Source organism: Saccostrea echinata, unplaced genomic scaffold, assembly GCF_033153115.1.
Source record: "Saccostrea echinata isolate AGI-Se365-2 ecotype Australia unplaced genomic scaffold, CSIRO_AGI_Sech_v1 ptg000020l, whole genome shotgun sequence".
Taxonomy (NCBI): domain Eukaryota; kingdom Metazoa; phylum Mollusca; class Bivalvia; order Ostreida; family Ostreidae; genus Saccostrea; species Saccostrea echinata.
Window position 1 is genome coordinate 6,201,921 of NW_026889769.1, and position 16,700 is coordinate 6,218,620.

The following is a 16,700-nucleotide window of genomic DNA, read 5'->3' on the forward strand; positions in this document are numbered from 1 at the left end:
CATCCTCAGGTAGTGTAGATTCACTTTTGTTCCAATCATGACCCGGGGGTAGGGTGGGGCCACAATGGGTGGTCAACGTTTTACATAGGTAGAAAATCTTTAAAAATCTTGTTCTCAAGAACAGAAAATTTGTGATTAATCATATTAATATGGAAGCATCCTCAGGTAGTGTAGATTCAAGCTTGTTCAAATCATGATCCCAGGGGTAGGGTGGGGCCAAAATGGGAAATCAAAGTTTTACATAGGAATACATAGGAAAAAATCTTTAAAAATCTTCTTCTCAAGAACAGCAAAGCCATGATTATTACGGTAGACATATTTATATGGAAGCATCCTCAGGTAGTGTAGATTCAAGCTTGTTCAAATCATGACCCCTGGGGGTAGGGTGGGGTCACAATGGGCGATAAGTATAACATTGGAAAAATCTTTAAAAATCTTCACAAGAACAACAAAGGCATGATTGGTCATTATAATATAAAAGCATCCTCAGTTAATGTAGATTTAAAAATTTGTTCAAATCATGCCCATCCCCCAGGAGAATAGAGGGGCCATAACAGGGGATCATAGTTATACAAGGGAATATAAAGGATATACCAAAAATTTTCATCTTAAGAACAGCAAAGCCATTATGTGTCATATTAATTCAAAAGCATCCTTAGGAAGTTTAGATTCAAGCTTGTTCAAATCATACCCCCCAACCATTTTTATATTTAAACTTTTCAATACTGAACTGATTTCTGCTTTTTCCTAGCCAAAGTGCTCAGGTGAGCGATGTGGCCCCTGGACCTCTTTTGTAGGGATGTATGTATGAGGTTGAAGTTCCACATGCAGGTATTTTACCAGAAAATACAGGTCAAGTTCAAATTTGGTCGTGGTCCAATGATTTTTGACAGAGTTATCCCTCTTGAACTTAGAAAAAGATGAGAAATTTTCAGTTTCCGCTATCTAACTTCTGTAGGGATGTATGTATAAGGTTGAGATTGCATGTGCAGGTATTTTACCAGAAAATACAGGTCAAGTTTGAATTTGGTCATGGTCCAATAATTTTTAACAGAGTTATTCCTCTTGAACTTAGAAAAAAATAAGAAATTTTCAATTTCTTCTCTCTAACTTTTGTAGGGATGTATGTACAAGGTTGAGATTGCATGTGCAGGTATTTTACCAGAAAATACAGGTCAAGTTTGAATTTGGTTGTGGTCCGATGATTTTTTACAGAGTAATCCCTCTTGAATTTAGAAAAAAATAAGAAAATTTCAGTTTCAGCTCGCTAACTTTTGTAGGGATGTATGTATAAGGTTGAAATTCCATATACAGGTATTTTACCAGAAAATACAGTCAAGTTTGAATTTGGTTGTGGTCCAATGATTTTTGACAGAGTTATCCCCCTTGAACTTGGAAAAGATTTAAAACTTCACAGTTTCTAATCATTATGTCTGCTACAGATGTGCAGTTTACAATTTGCAATTTGAAATTATTGCTGCCTGAGGGAGGCATTCATGGCGTTACAACACATATAGTTAAAAGATTGTTAATTTCCTATATATTCCATGGTTCTAGAGAAGTAGTAGTAAGCGTGTCAATTTTACAGACAGAAAGATGGATAGATAGACAGACAGACAGACAGATACCAACAACAGGTATCAGAAAAGCTCATTTGAGCTAGTACTATGTAGCTCAGGTGAGCTAAGAAATATAACAAATATTTTATGCTATCAATTTCTGTTTATTTTTTTCTCTTCAAAATTAGAAACATAGAAAAGATCTTTTCCTTAAGATAATTGCCTTTCAAACAATATTCAAGGCACATGAACTTACATGTACAATATATAGTATTATGCCTTACATGTATGCCCTACATCACAACATGTACCAAAATCCATTTTTATATGAAATAATAAATGCTTTATGCATGCATATTATGCAAATAAACTTTGGTCTAGATCTGGAATGTGTGAGAAAAGTATGTGACTTACTTCATAAAGAAACTACATGGATCAACAATACATCAGTATTTATAAAACATATCACATAAAACAAACATATATCACATAAAACAGACATATATCACATAAAACAAACAAGCAAACAAACAGAACATATCAAATAAAACAAACAAGCAAACAAGCAGAGCAGCTGTTAATAAATGAAGTTATCTGTAAAGCACAGTGATGTCATACATAGCACTTATTGTATAGAGATGTCAATTCATAGGTGTTTGAGTTTTCATATTTTCTATCATGTTTGTTTGAATCTGCTGTAGTGTTTAACAAGTCTTTGAAGTCAAAAATCATAATTTTATTTTACAGAATATTAACTTTTTAAAAAAGTTTTATTGAGACTGTGATTTTTTTTACCCTCTGGAGAATAAAGGCAAGTACCAATCTGATCAGGAACAAATGTAACATCATACAGAAGTAGGAAGATTAATTTTTTTTAAAGCTATCAAGAATATTGTGTAATTAGAATGTGCAGGATTAATCATCTCGGGCTTTGATTGCATTTGCCTAGAATTTTCATACTTTCAAATTATGAGTAAGAGAAATACAACTTAGGTTTTTGTTTATAGTTTCACACAAATTGTTTTCTCATTTGTAAAGAATTCAAGAGAATCGGTATTGCCCTCAAATCCGACCCCTGAATTCTTGACTCCTCCAAATGGCATGTTCAGGTCCCTCACAAGCCAACAGTTAGCCCACACTGTCCCAACCTGTAAAATGTTAAAACAGCTTGTAAAATACATGTAATGTCTAATTCTTGTAAAACATCAAAATGGCTGCTATGTATTTCAATATACATGTACAAGAATCAGAATTTTTTCTTTAGTTGGGTTGGTTACACAGTACCATACCGTAAGCTTTGTAGAATTTTAGCCTGACATATTCCTCCAATCTTTTGATTTTTTCATGGCTTCTGGGGTAGGATACACCAATACATAGTAAATACTGATAAAAACAATACCTGTAGAGACTTGGAGACTCTGTGAAGTCGAGATGCATTCTCAGTCCACACAGTGGCTGATAAGCCATACTCCACGTCATTGGCTCGTCTTATTGCCTTCAAAGGGAGAAATAATCATTTCACATGTCTAAGAGGCAGAACTAACACAATGTAAATCTCATACACAGTGTGTTTACCATATACTGCACATGTACGTAGCACACTGACTCCATGTAAATCCTACCTCTTCCTCTGTGTCAAATGGCACAATACAAGTCACTGGGCCAAAAATTTCTTCTTTCATCAAACGAGAGTCATCCTTCACGTCAGTTATGACAGTGGGTCTCATGAAATATCCCTGTAAACAGATAAATTATATTAATTAAACAGTCATCTTTACTAGGTCTCATGAAATATCTCTGTAAACAGATAAATAAACATTGGTCCTTACTACGACTCATGAAATATCCCTGTAAACAGGTAAGTTAAATTAAACAGTGGTCCTTTCTATGACTCGTGAAATATCCTTGTAAAGATATAATTATATTAAACACTGGTCCTTACTACAACTCATAAATTATCCCTGTAAACAGATAAATTATATTAAATAGTGGTCCTTACTATAACTCATGAAATATCTTTGTTAAAAAAGAGATAATCATATCACTTGTCCTTACTACAACTCTTGAAGTATCCCTGTAAACAGATAAGCTTTATTAAACACTGGTCCTTACTACAACTCATGAACTATCCTATTCACTGGAAAAAGTTTACTAGGTATTTTGATAATTTTCTAATGAGTTGTGCAAAGTAGCATTCAATTATGATGTTTAAAGACAATTCTGTTGGAGGAAATCTAGCTTTCCCAATTCACTGTATAGGTGTTAAAAATTTGCCACAGTAGAACAGAAATAATTCCCTTGTTATTGTAATTATTGGAGAAAATACCCTGATAGTCAAGAGATTTCGTTTGAAAATAAAAACCTTGCCCAAATTCTTATGACAAGGAAATTCTTTCTTAAATAAAAGGTGAATAATAATAGAGTGAAGCAATTAGTATCCTTCCAGAGATAAGTTAGAGGAAAGGAAAAGAGCTCAATTAATGGCATATGCTTATAATTTTGACACTTACATTCTTGTTGCCATCTTCCAGATTCAAATCCTCTTTACCACATGCAATTGTTGCTCCTTCTTTTTCAGCCAAATCCACATAACCTTTGACCTTTGTCAAATGTTCTTTACTTATCAAAGCCCCCATAAATGTCTTCTCATTTCTTGGATCACCAACCCTTATTTTCCTAAATTTATAAAGAAACAGAGAATTACTTTACTTCACGAAAAAAGTAATTACTAGCATTATACCAGATGGAATAAATTAAATGCAAATTAAGTGTTAATCAAATTCTGACACTTGATCATTCTTTCCACATTCTGCTCCTTTTCAAGTGAAACTGCAATATATCGGTATGTATATAAATGCATAGGATAACATATTTTATTATACTTTTGTATTAAATACCGAAATTTGATTGGTTTAGAAGCATTAACCAATTTTTAATGTTACCCTCAGCATTAGCAACACACATGGCAATGGACAACATAATGGAGACACATGCCTGTGATGTGTCGGTTGACAATAGTTTTCGGAGGGATATCAATTTCAGCTGTTACTCTTCAAAATATGGACTATTTATACATGTGTATATTATCCTCCTAAGGTGTTTTTAAACAAAAATGTAGCTGCAGATCTGTAGCTCAATTACCTGGAAAAAGTGAACTACAGATCTGTTGCAAAAAAATGTTGACAATTTGATTAAAAAAAAAACAAACTTTGTAACAATTGAATTCATGAAAGTTCACATACATGCTACTGGTATATCTGGGTTTTTTGTAAATCAGTCCTTACTTGGTTTCAGTGACAAATTTCTCTAGAAACTTTGGATAAAGTTGCTTCTGTACGTAAATCCTGCTTGTACAAAGGCAGATTTCCCCTTGATTAGCAAAACTTGATCTGAAAAATACCTGCATGTTTCAGAGAGTTATCCAAAAAACATTCTGTCATGCCAATACACTGTACTTCATAAATAAAGAAAAATAAGTAACTTGCATACCTAAGTGAAGTTGATAAACATTTCTCCAAGTCAGCATCATCAAAAATTACTGCAGCATTTTTTCCACCAAGCTGAAATGAGGATAGTCATACATGTATCTAATGAAAGATAAAACAAGTAAGAATCTAGAAAATTAGCTACGTAAAGTACATGTAGGTAGGGCATGCAGAATCTCAAATTTTTTAACTTCCTATTAAGTGACCTCAAAGTGTATACATCTCTATCTTTCTCTAACAATCTTTGTTTGATAATATTTTAAAATATTGTAAGTAGGCCAATATGTTTTTCATATGTAAATATTGTAAGTTTATGTTTTTCATGTGTACCCCTTCTTTACCTCCAAGGAGAATTTTTTGCAGTAAGGAGCAGCAGCTTCCCGAATTTTTTTGGCAGTAACAGTCCCGCCGGTAAATGATATCAGGGGTACATCAGGATGTTTGACGAGAGCTTCTCCTGCCTGGGGACCAACTCCAAATACAATATTAATCACTCCAGGTGGCACACCTGTCAAAAAAGGGGGGTAAAGATATACAGTTGAATTCATTATCTTGGACTTGAATAAGTTGAATACCATGGACATGTTGAAGTGGGGTGAAAGTCCCAACTATTTTTCATTATGTATTTAAATCTCGATGTCTCAAATTCTTGGATATCTGTTTTCTTCATTCCATTGAGTTCGCAATAACAAGGTTTTACTGTCCATGTAACTTAAGAATTTAAATGTTTTATTCTTCAAAGTAAAATGGTTAGGGTTATAATGCAATGGCCCAAACCAGGATTTCAACCCTGGAACCCTTAAATCTGTATAGGAGCTTATTGAATTATCTTGCTCAAGTCAAGGGGAAGGTCTGACAGTCACATCCCCTACCCTCCATTAAAAATATCTTTACACCTTAAAGATATCACTCAAAGTTTCTCCTCATGTTTTTTGACTGTCTGTCATGTTAATGGCAAGAACACTAACCATTATAGAAAAGGAAAATTAATATACCAAGCTTAAGCTTATCTTTATCAACTATATCTCTTGCCAAACTTGTAGCTATAAAAACCTGCTTTATTTCCACACCTATTCTAAGCATCTTTACAGAATAAAAACAAGAGGCCCATGGGCCACAACTCTCACCTGAGTAACTTTGGCCCTGCTGTTCTTCACCTGATTTCCCCCCCTTGTAAACCTATTGTGGTCGCCTACCCCCAGGGGTCATGATTTGAATAATTTAGAATCTACACTTCCTCAGGATGCTTCCACAAAAGTTTCAGCTTTTCTGGCCCAGTGTTTCTTAAGAAGATTTTTAAAGATTTTTTCTACATATTTCAATGTAAAAAATGGATTCCCTATTGTAGCCCCACCCTACCCCCAGGGGTCATGATTTGAACAATTTAGAATCTACACTACTCCAGGATATTTCCACATAAGTTTCAGCTTTTCTGGCCCAATGGTTCTTAAGAAGATTTTTAAAGATTTTTTCTACATATTTTAATGTAAAAATTGGATTCCCTATTGTAGCCCCACCCTACCCCCGGGAATCATGATTTGAACAATTTAGAATCTACACTACTCCAGAATGCGTCCACATACATGTAAGTTTCAGATTTTCTGGCCCAGTGGATCTTGAGAAGAAGATTTTTCCTATATATTTCATGTAAAACTTAGATTCCCTATTGTGGCCCCACCCTACCCCTGGGGGTCATGATTTGAACAATTTAGAATCTACACTACACCAGGATGCTTCCACAAAAGTTTTAGCTTTTCTGGCCCAGTGGTTTTCTTGAGAAAAAGATTTTTCCTATATATTTCAATGTAAACAAGAGGCCCATGGGCCACATTGCTCACCTGAGCACTGTGGCTAGGAAAAAAGCAGAAATAAGTTCAGTTTTAAAAAGTATTAATGCAGAAGTGGCCCTGACCTACCCCTTAAAAGGAGGGGGGGGGGGGGTATGATATGAAGAAACTTGAATTAACACTAAGGATGCTTACACATTTCTTTGCCAAAATGTGGCTTTTTTCCTATAAGTTTGAACTTTCATTGTGGTCCCACCCTATCCCCATGGGGGCATGATTTGACCAAATCTGAATCTACACTACCTGAGGATGCTTCCATATAACTAATCATGGCTCTGCTGTTCTTGAGAAGAAGATTTTTAAAAAATCGTATGTATTTCCATAAATAACTTTGCTCGACCATTGTGGCCCCACCCCCCGGTAGGGCTGTATCAATATATTGATATATATCGATACGTATCAATATTCAAGAATGTATCATATTGAAGAAATAACTTCCAATATGTATCGGGCAGGCAGTTTTTCTTATAATTCTGTGAAAAAGTTAGGAATTTCAATTACCAAAGATTATATTTGACTGTTTTGAATTAAAACAGATCAATAATGATATAAACATTAAGGAGATAGGACATCTTAAATAATTATTATAAAATGCATAGATAATGTTTTTTAAACATGTTGGTTTTACAGTCATTAAAAGTTTGAATTTGAAGTGTATTTTGTAATGACAGTAAGACAAAAATTTGGAAATGGTTTATAAAACACTCATTTTTTGATAGACTTGTTAAAGTATCCAATATATTGCATAATGCTTTATAAAATATTGTATCGTATCGAAATTTTTTGCTCAATACACAGCCCTACCCCCCAGGGTCATGATTTGAACAAACTGGAATCTACATTACCCGAGGATGCTTCCAAATAGATAATGACAAATCATGGCTTTGTTGTTCATGAGAAGATTTTTCCTATATATTCCTATGTAAAACTTTGCTTGTCCATTGTGGTTCCACCCTACCCCAGTGGTCATGTTTTGAACAAATTGGAATCTACACTACTTGAGGATGCTACCATATAAATATAACCAATCATGTCTTTGATGTTCCTGAGAAGAAGACTTTTAAAAAAAAACTGCTATGTATTCCTATGTATAACCTTGCTCATCCATTGTGGCCCCACCCTACCCCCAGGGGTCATGATTCGAACAAACCTGAATCTACACTACCTGAAGATGCTACCATATAAATATGACAAATCATGGCTTTGCTGTTCTTGAGAAGAAGACTTTTAAAGATTTTTCCTATATATTACTATGTAAAAATTTGCTTGTCAATAGTGGCCCCACCCTACCCCCAGGAGTCATAATTTGAACAAAATTGAATCTACACTACCTGACGATGATTCCACATAATTTTCATCTTTCCTGGCCTAGTGGTTCTTGAGAAGAAGATTTTTAAAAGATGCCATTAATTTTTCACTAATTTGTAATTATCTCCCCTTGAAAGAAGATGTGGCCCTTCATTTGAACAAACTTGAATCCCCTCCACCCAAGGATACTCTGTGCCAAGTTTGGTTGAAATTGGCCCAGTGGTTCTGGAGAAGAAGATGAAATTGTGAAAAGTTTACAATGACGCTGCCGCAGACAACAACAATGATAGAGAACGGACAAATTTCGATCAGAAAAGCTCACTTGAGCCTTGGGCTCAGGTGAACTTAAAATGAATTCCCTATTGTAGCCCCACCCTACCCCTGGGGATCATGATTTGAACAATTTAGAATCTACACTACTCCAGGATATTTCCACATAAGTTTCAGCTTTTCTGGCCCAGTGGTTCTTGAGAAGAAGATTTTTAAAGATATTTTTTACATATTTCAATGTAAAAAATGGATTCCCTATTGTAGCCCCACCCTACCCCTGGGAATCATGATTTGAACAATTTAGAATCTACACTACTCCAGAATGCTTCCACATAAGTTTCAGATTTTCTGGCCCAGTGGACCTTGAGAAGAAGATTTTTCCTATATATTTCATGTAATACTTAGATTCCCTATTGTGGTCCCACCCTACCCCTGGGGGTCATGATTTAAACAATTTAGAATCTACACTACACCAGGATGCTTCCACAAAAGTTTCAGCTTTTCTGGCCCAGTGGTTTTCTTGAGAAGAAGATTTTTAAAGATTTTTCCTATATATTTTAATGTAAAAGTTGGATTCCCTAATGTGGCCCTGCCCTACCCCCCGGGGATCATGATTTGAACAATTTAGAATGTACACTACTCCAGGATGCTTCCACATAAGTTTCAGCTTTTCTGGCCCAGTGGTTCTTGAGAAGAAGATTTTTTAATGACCCCACCCTATTTTTGTCTTTTCTTGATTATCTCCCCTTGGAAGGGGCTTGGTCCTTCATTTTAACAATTTAAACTCTTCTTCACCTAAGGATGCTTTGTTCCAATTTTGGTCAAAATTGGCCCAGGGGTTCTTAATTGAGAAGAAGTTGAAAATGTGAAAAGTTTACAGACAGACAGACGACGAACAACGGGTGATCAGAAAAGCTCACTTGAGCTTTCAGCTCAGGTGAGCTAAAAATTTTTATTATGCTTCTAATGACATATGTGTACAATTGCTATAAGTTATAAAGTATGTGATATATTATCATATTCTCTGATAAGGCATAACAATATTTTGTCAGTCTTGTCTTATTTGTGAGATACGAGGGGTGATCAAAAAGTTCGCAAACTAATTGAATTACTTCCCTAAAAGAAATAAAATGAGGTTTCAGTGTTCATTATTTTTTAAAGTAGTCCTCTCCGATTTTAATGCACATCTGCCATTGTTCTGCCCAGGTGTGAATCACGTGATCCAGGTTGTCATGTGACATGCTCTGTAGCGGTCTGTTCACAAAAGCTAAAAAAATTTTCCGAGTCTTATACTACTTACCGTGCAAGTTATTTTTTAACAAGAATAGTCCATCTGTCAGAAATGGCCATCGGCAATAGGATGGGTGGATAAGGATATCCCTTCCAAGAATTAGTATGGTGACCTTCATAACCCGAGTACTCTGTCTCAGGAGCGTCGTTTATCCAATGTGGATAAAGTATGGACGCCTTCTTTTTATCATATCTCATATGTTTAAAGTCTAAAGTAAATGATATTTTAGGGATTTAATAATTATATTATTGTTAAGATACTCAACTATTTTTCTAATTGTAACTTGGCGATCTTTCATAACAAATTGCTCTTGTAAGGACACATCTTTTCCCCGGCTTGCTTTCGCAAGGCACAGAACAAACATCATTTTTAACCATCTCCCTGCCTTCACTAAAACAATCAACCCAATTAATGATTGAACTTCTGGTAAGTCTTTTGTCTTCATAAACCTTGTACAAATCATCATACTCAACTGAAAAGGAATTTCCAAGATATACATTAAACTTTACAGCTGTTCGTTGCTCGAGTACAACTGAGAACCATTTTTTGTCACAAGTCACGCAATATTGACATCATTTTCACATTGTGACGTCACAAGCACAGAGCAAAACATTATATAGCATCAGCTATTTATACAACATGTGTATGACTATATGTGTGCCAAATTTCATTCTGATATGAATTGTGGCTTTTTAAATATAGAGATAGTTCGTGAATTTTTTGATCACCTCTCATATTACAAAATATTTATTTGCCTGCTTCCTCAAATATCTGACAAAGCTTCCAAGCAGTGACTGATGTCATCTCACTGGGTTTGGCCACAACAGTGTTACCACAGGCAATGGCGGGGGCAATCTTAAAGGACAGGAGGTATAGGGGGAGGTTCCACGGACTGATGAGTCCAGCCACACCCACTGCCTCCCTCACAGTGTAATTAATGGCTCCCACAGGCTCCATCACTGTGGACCTGTCATTAAGAAAATGTTCCATGTTTTACTATACATATATTCTGAACATTGTATTAAAAAATAATTAATCATCTCTGAAAGATAATTCACTATGACTATTCTCTAACAAACCATGCAAGTCTTACACACCTCACAGACACATTACAAAGAATAAGTGCACTTTAGAGTGTCATCTGGAACCTTTTCGGCCACCCATTTTAAGCCTTAAATTAGACTATATTGCTAAATTAATCTATGATTATTGTGCATACATATGCGTTTGATATTTATACTTCGAATTTTTTGTTAAACATATTCCTATAATTCCACACAACGTCATTGAAAATAACATGTATAAGCCTTAAATTCCGGAAATTTGAACTGGACCACTTTCGAATTTAAGGTACCCACAAATGGGCGGAGTTATTTAAATCGCATGGAAGTGGAATGTAAACATTTGCACATCATTTCAAGATTGATTCCTCAGTATGAATTTAAACGGAGGAGAGAGAGATTATGTAGTTTCATGATTCACACAAATAATACATAATTCATGGCCATACATATTGACCATTTTCATGATTCATATCCATAAATTTGCTGCCTAGCACCGAATCAGCTTAATCTCAAGTTTTCTTACATATATATGTATTAAAAAAATGCCCCCCCCCCTTTTTTTTTACTTTAGCTTTATCATTTTTCATTTTATATTCTGAATGCTTTTCAATTTAAAGAATGAATGTATGTATTAGGAAAGATTCACATTTACATGACTTCAATGTCACACTAGATTTAATCGTTATTCACTGTACATGTAATACGTAGTAATACAAACATGTGTAATGAAACAATTAAAGTATACATGTATGTAGTACTCACGATGATACATATTTTATTATATGCATGTATAGATAAACAACATTCAGAAATGAAATATAAAATTTTAACTAATAATTTGAGTTGCTAGGTTAACTTGACAATTCCAAGAAATACAAACTATCTGTAAAGATAATGCACTTCATGTAATGCTATTGATGATGAATTTCATTTCTTTTTTACAATGTAAATTGAATATACAAGCAAGGAATATACTTATAAAAACCATGCTAGATAATTATTGTTCCTCATTCTATCTCAAATCACCCATACAGAAACTTGAATATATACTTAGTCCAACATTTGAAGTTATACTGACTGTTTGCACTTTTATAAAACAATCATTAGAATTAAGAAATAAAAGGTCCACATCAATGTAACATATATTGAGTAAATTACTTAAATTGTACCTATTGTTTATAAACATTCAATGTTCTCTGTTTTTTTTTTTTATTTTGTATTGTATTGCTTGACCCATATGGGTATATTATGCAATAAAGAAATTATAAATGTAATTTAAATTAACATTTTATTGACGGAACAAGTATATTCGATATTAAAAACCATGGTCAAAGAAAACTCTACAACGTTACTATGTTCATAATCATTTCAATTTCTGTTTCATTTCGGCAATTCAAATATTGTCAGGTATGATATAGTGTTTAGGGATGTGTCTGTAGATGCCTGCAGGCCATAATACGGAAGCGACATGAGCTAGCACAGCTACCTACTAATCGTGCACCTGATTTGCACTGGCAATACCAGAATTTCCTTCAAAATTCCAAACGAAAAGCACAATTTAGTGAAAAAGACAAGGTACATGTAAACTTTAAGACCCTAATAAAATTTTCGCAAAATTCTTCAATAGTTTGAAGTCGGTACACGTTGCAAGATTTGTAATATTATGCAAGTATTGCATTTGTATTATTATACTTTCCTGTGCCCATGTTTATACATGTCTTATTAGATTGTTAATAGACTTTAGGTATTTTCTACATGTTTCCCTCGCAATATATTTTTTCTCTCTCTCTCTCTCAATAATGGATGAAAAACGAGGTTCCGTCAGCATTATCTGTTATAGTATTATGCACTGCATTAAAACTGAAAAGACCATCATAATGGAAACAACAGCGGAACACTCGTAAATGTACTTGGTGAACATAATGCATCGCAAGATGAGGTACAAAGAGAAGACCCCAGAAGTTATAAAAACTTCTTTAGAATAGATAATGCAGCATTTGAGCAACTTTTACAATCACATGTAGTTACTCCTTTTGATCTCCTTCCCATAAAACGTATGTGTACTGCTGAAGTCGAGCATTATGTACCATGTGCTTTTTTGTTATTATAAAAATAGGATGACCCCAATGTGAGTACTTTTGATTGGTTTAAAAATGAAAGGGTTAAGACTTGTACAAGAAATAGAGCATTGTCCTATTCTTAATACAGTTTTATAAGATTAAAAAAATCTTATGATTCACTGTATTAAAAGTCTATACATAGTAAGATTTTGTACTTAAATACATATATGTGTGTACAGCCCTCGATTGACAGACACAATGAAAGTATAGCGAACAGTGGAATGTCACATGAGTAAAGTGATTATGATATCAAACGGTTGACTCTCTTGACCTGCTAATTTAGTAGCCAACTCGACCGAAGTTTGGAGAATTTTTCAAAAAATTACATATGAGCCGCAATTTGTCCAACATTGACCTTTGGATATGTATAAGTTTAGATCAAAATACACATTCTGTGCAAATGAGACAAATGGACAAGTTGCAGCTCGATGTAAACAATGTCATTGAAAACTGCCTATGAATAACAATAGAAATGTGACAAAACTGCTAGACCCCCGTCGCAAAAACCAGTGTCGCTCGGCATTATTTAATATTTCCATGTGATATAATATATCAAATCCTGCTCTTAAGATATTGTTTAATAATTCTGATTCAAAAAGTTTATAAATTTCGGAAATTTATTTTTTGAAAGATTCTCATGAGTGGATACCATAAACTATTCTTTATTTCTTTATTAACTGTCTAATAAATTTTGATTTTATTTTTTTTTACGATGACAGTATTACATATTACCTGTTCACATCATGTAAAACTGATGTTGCGTAGCTTCGAAAATTGTGCATCAAGCGTGGAATGTCAACAGTTTTAGCCAACCACACTGGCTTTCCTTGGTCTTTTGACTCAAGTTCAGCAAACTCATTTTGCCTTGCCTCAATCAGATCAGCAATTCTTAGCATAAGTTTAGACCTGTCTAAAACTGGAGTGCTGGACCATCTAAATGAAATCAAAAAGCATTAGCATGTGACATGGAATACACATGTGAAATAAGCCCATCAACCATTTAGAGGTTATGGCCAAGTTAAGAGTAGGTCAAACTCAAAGGTCAAGGTCACGAAGTAAAAAAAAAAAACTAAAGAAAGGTCTTGTCATAAGGAATACACAAGTGAAATACAAAAGCCATAGCTCCAACCATTCAAAAGTTTTGGGCAAGGTTGCAGTTTTGGCAGAAAACAGACAGACCAAAAACAATATACCCTGAATATTCTAGATGTCATAACTGCCCCCCCCCCCCCCCCAAACCAATAGCAACAACAACAAGTATGTCAAAATCTGAATCTTCAATACTAAATTAAAATTTTATAAGATCTATACTTTGTATGATTACTTGTAATTGGGTTTTTTTTTCAGTTTGAAGTGTGCACGACAGGCGATCATCTGATTGACTACTGACATACATGAAATTTTAATTATAGCCAAAATTGCGCACCATATTAACATAGATCAAGTAGGTATGTGGATTTTCTACATTCCGATTGGTCCATCATTTAGTCAGTCACCTATGACCCTATTGATTAACTCAGAAAGTTATCAAAACTATAATCGCCGTCTTCTTGCAACAAACTCTAATTATACAGGTCACTACGGTATCGTGGATCATGTATATATATATACTTCGGACATGGAGGAAATTCGGTTCAGAATGCACGAAAAAGTCTACTTTCTTACTTCGGAAACGCTGCCTTGGCGGCGGTGACAGCATCGTTAATTTCTTTCTCTCCACTGTCTGGTATCTTTGCCCAAACTTCACCTGTCGATGGATCAAAACTATCGATATATTTTTCCGTCGGAACAAACTTTCCGTTGACAAAGTTTTGAACGATCACCTTCTCCATTGCTCAAATTTTCATACGGTGCCTAGTTATGGACAAAAACTTATAAGCATTACGAAAATCTTGGATACTATAAATCAAAGTTGTTACCAGCATTTTTAAAATCCTGTCTCACATGATTTTTATTAAAATTTATTTTAAAAAAAATCCCTTTCGTAGAACCTTTGACATCAGAAAAATGAAGGGATTTTTTTCCACATAAAAAATTTATTTAAAATATATCAGGAAGCATGGGAACGGAGGAAAACTTATGGCTGGACCGTGTTGCTTTAGTATTACCGTATACGATTTTTTTAAATAAATAATTATTACACGCCGGGAGCAAGCCCCTGTGGCTGGACGGAAATTGAAACCGGGACCCCTGCATTACTAGTCGGCCATGCACTCAGGCCGATATCCACGGTCCTTATAGCCCAGACAATACATTCCTCCCATTAATGCACCCTCGAAGACAACCAACCATTTTCTTTAGTACAAGTTGAAGGAACTTTCACCTGCGAGTCCAGGGATGGTCAACTGCTCGAAATGAAACAGAAATGAAGGAAATTCATAGCTAGACCCGGAATCGAACCCGGGATCCCTGCATTAATCACTAGTCAGGTGTACGAGGGACCGTTTTACTATCACATATTCGAATAAGTGACATCACCCCCCATTCAACGTGGCATCACCCATTCGAATAGGTGATATCACCTATTCAGCTTTTGATCTGCGCAAGTGAGTTAAGGCTATAGGTATAGGCATTTCTATGTAAATAAACTAATTGAAATGCCTAAGGACTATATATATATATCATGTATATATATATATATATATATATATATATATATATATATATATATATATATATATATATATATATATATATATATATATATATAGATGATATTCAATGTTTTGTAGATGAATATGGAATTTATTTCACGAGTGGGACAGCATTTTTTGATATTTTCACGAGTGCGAAGCACGAGTGAAAATATCAAAAAATTCTGTCTCACGAGTGAAGTAAATTCCATATTCATCTACAAAACATTGAATTTTCTGTTTATTACATTTTCTTTGATTTTCCCTTTGCCTCTGTCTTTTCTTAAAACAGTCATAGGCTTGACGTCATAGTTAAGCGGTTGAGACGTCATAGCTTAGCAGTTGTGTGATTGAAAGCATTACATAGCATGGATTTTAGCAACATATTTGGGAAGAAATTTGCAATTTTAGCTCTATCAAGATGCTTAGTTGCTATCTCTATCTTATGACAGGCCAGAAATTATTTTTTACTTACTTTGATATCCTTTCACACTGTGAGAGAATATCATTTTGGTATCCTTTCACACTGTGAGAGAATATTACTTTTATTCAATAAATAAATCACGGTATTTCACTGTTGAAAATGTAATAATATATATTATACAGAGAAAGTTAAAAACTGATACTTGGTACCCACGACATGATATAGCCAGTACGCATTATGGCGTCATATTATGACGTCATTGGTCTTTGCTACACAAGATTATCAAGGACATCAACAAAAGTGCTTCGGCACAAGAGTATGCTCTATTTTATTTAATTGAAGCAAGGTATATTTAGATGCAAAATATTCCAAGGAATGCTGGTATTGCTGCACAAATATCAACAGCTCAGTTGTTCAATTATTACTTGTAAAGTTTTAAGTTGAATCAGGATAAAAACAGCCTCCGGTATAATTTTCCTCAAATTCTGATCAAATGAGAAAATGCCTAGGATTTGTGAAGCAGTTTTATTAATCTAAATAATATTCTTCTGAGCATTATACAATTTTTGTGTAAAAGTAAATAGGGTAATCCCTTGCACCGAAGCTGTTTTGAAGTCATTCTACGAAAAATAGACCAACGAATTCAGGGTATCAAACATGAAAAAAAAAATTGTTTAGAATAGCAAAATGAACATCATA

General features: G+C 34.4%; 1 protein-coding gene across 1 annotated transcript; it reads right to left on the minus strand.

The window, feature by feature from the left end:
• Window positions 1–1,713: 1,713 nt before the first annotated feature.
• On the minus strand, window positions 1,714–14,782 carry LOC133190001 (2-aminomuconic semialdehyde dehydrogenase-like). The gene is made up of 10 exons (XM_061325477.1): window positions 14,610–14,782; window positions 13,677–13,877; window positions 10,516–10,727; window positions 5,386–5,552; window positions 5,049–5,119; window positions 4,844–4,948; window positions 4,070–4,235; window positions 3,182–3,295; window positions 2,959–3,054; window positions 1,714–2,707 (listed from the first exon to the last, which is right to left on the minus strand). Exons 1-10 carry the CDS (start codon window positions 14,774–14,776, stop codon window positions 2,561–2,563), a joined length of 1,446 nt encoding a protein of 481 aa, XP_061181461.1. The 5' UTR covers window positions 14,777–14,782; the 3' UTR covers window positions 1,714–2,560.
• Window positions 14,783–16,700: the final 1,918 nt, after the last annotated feature.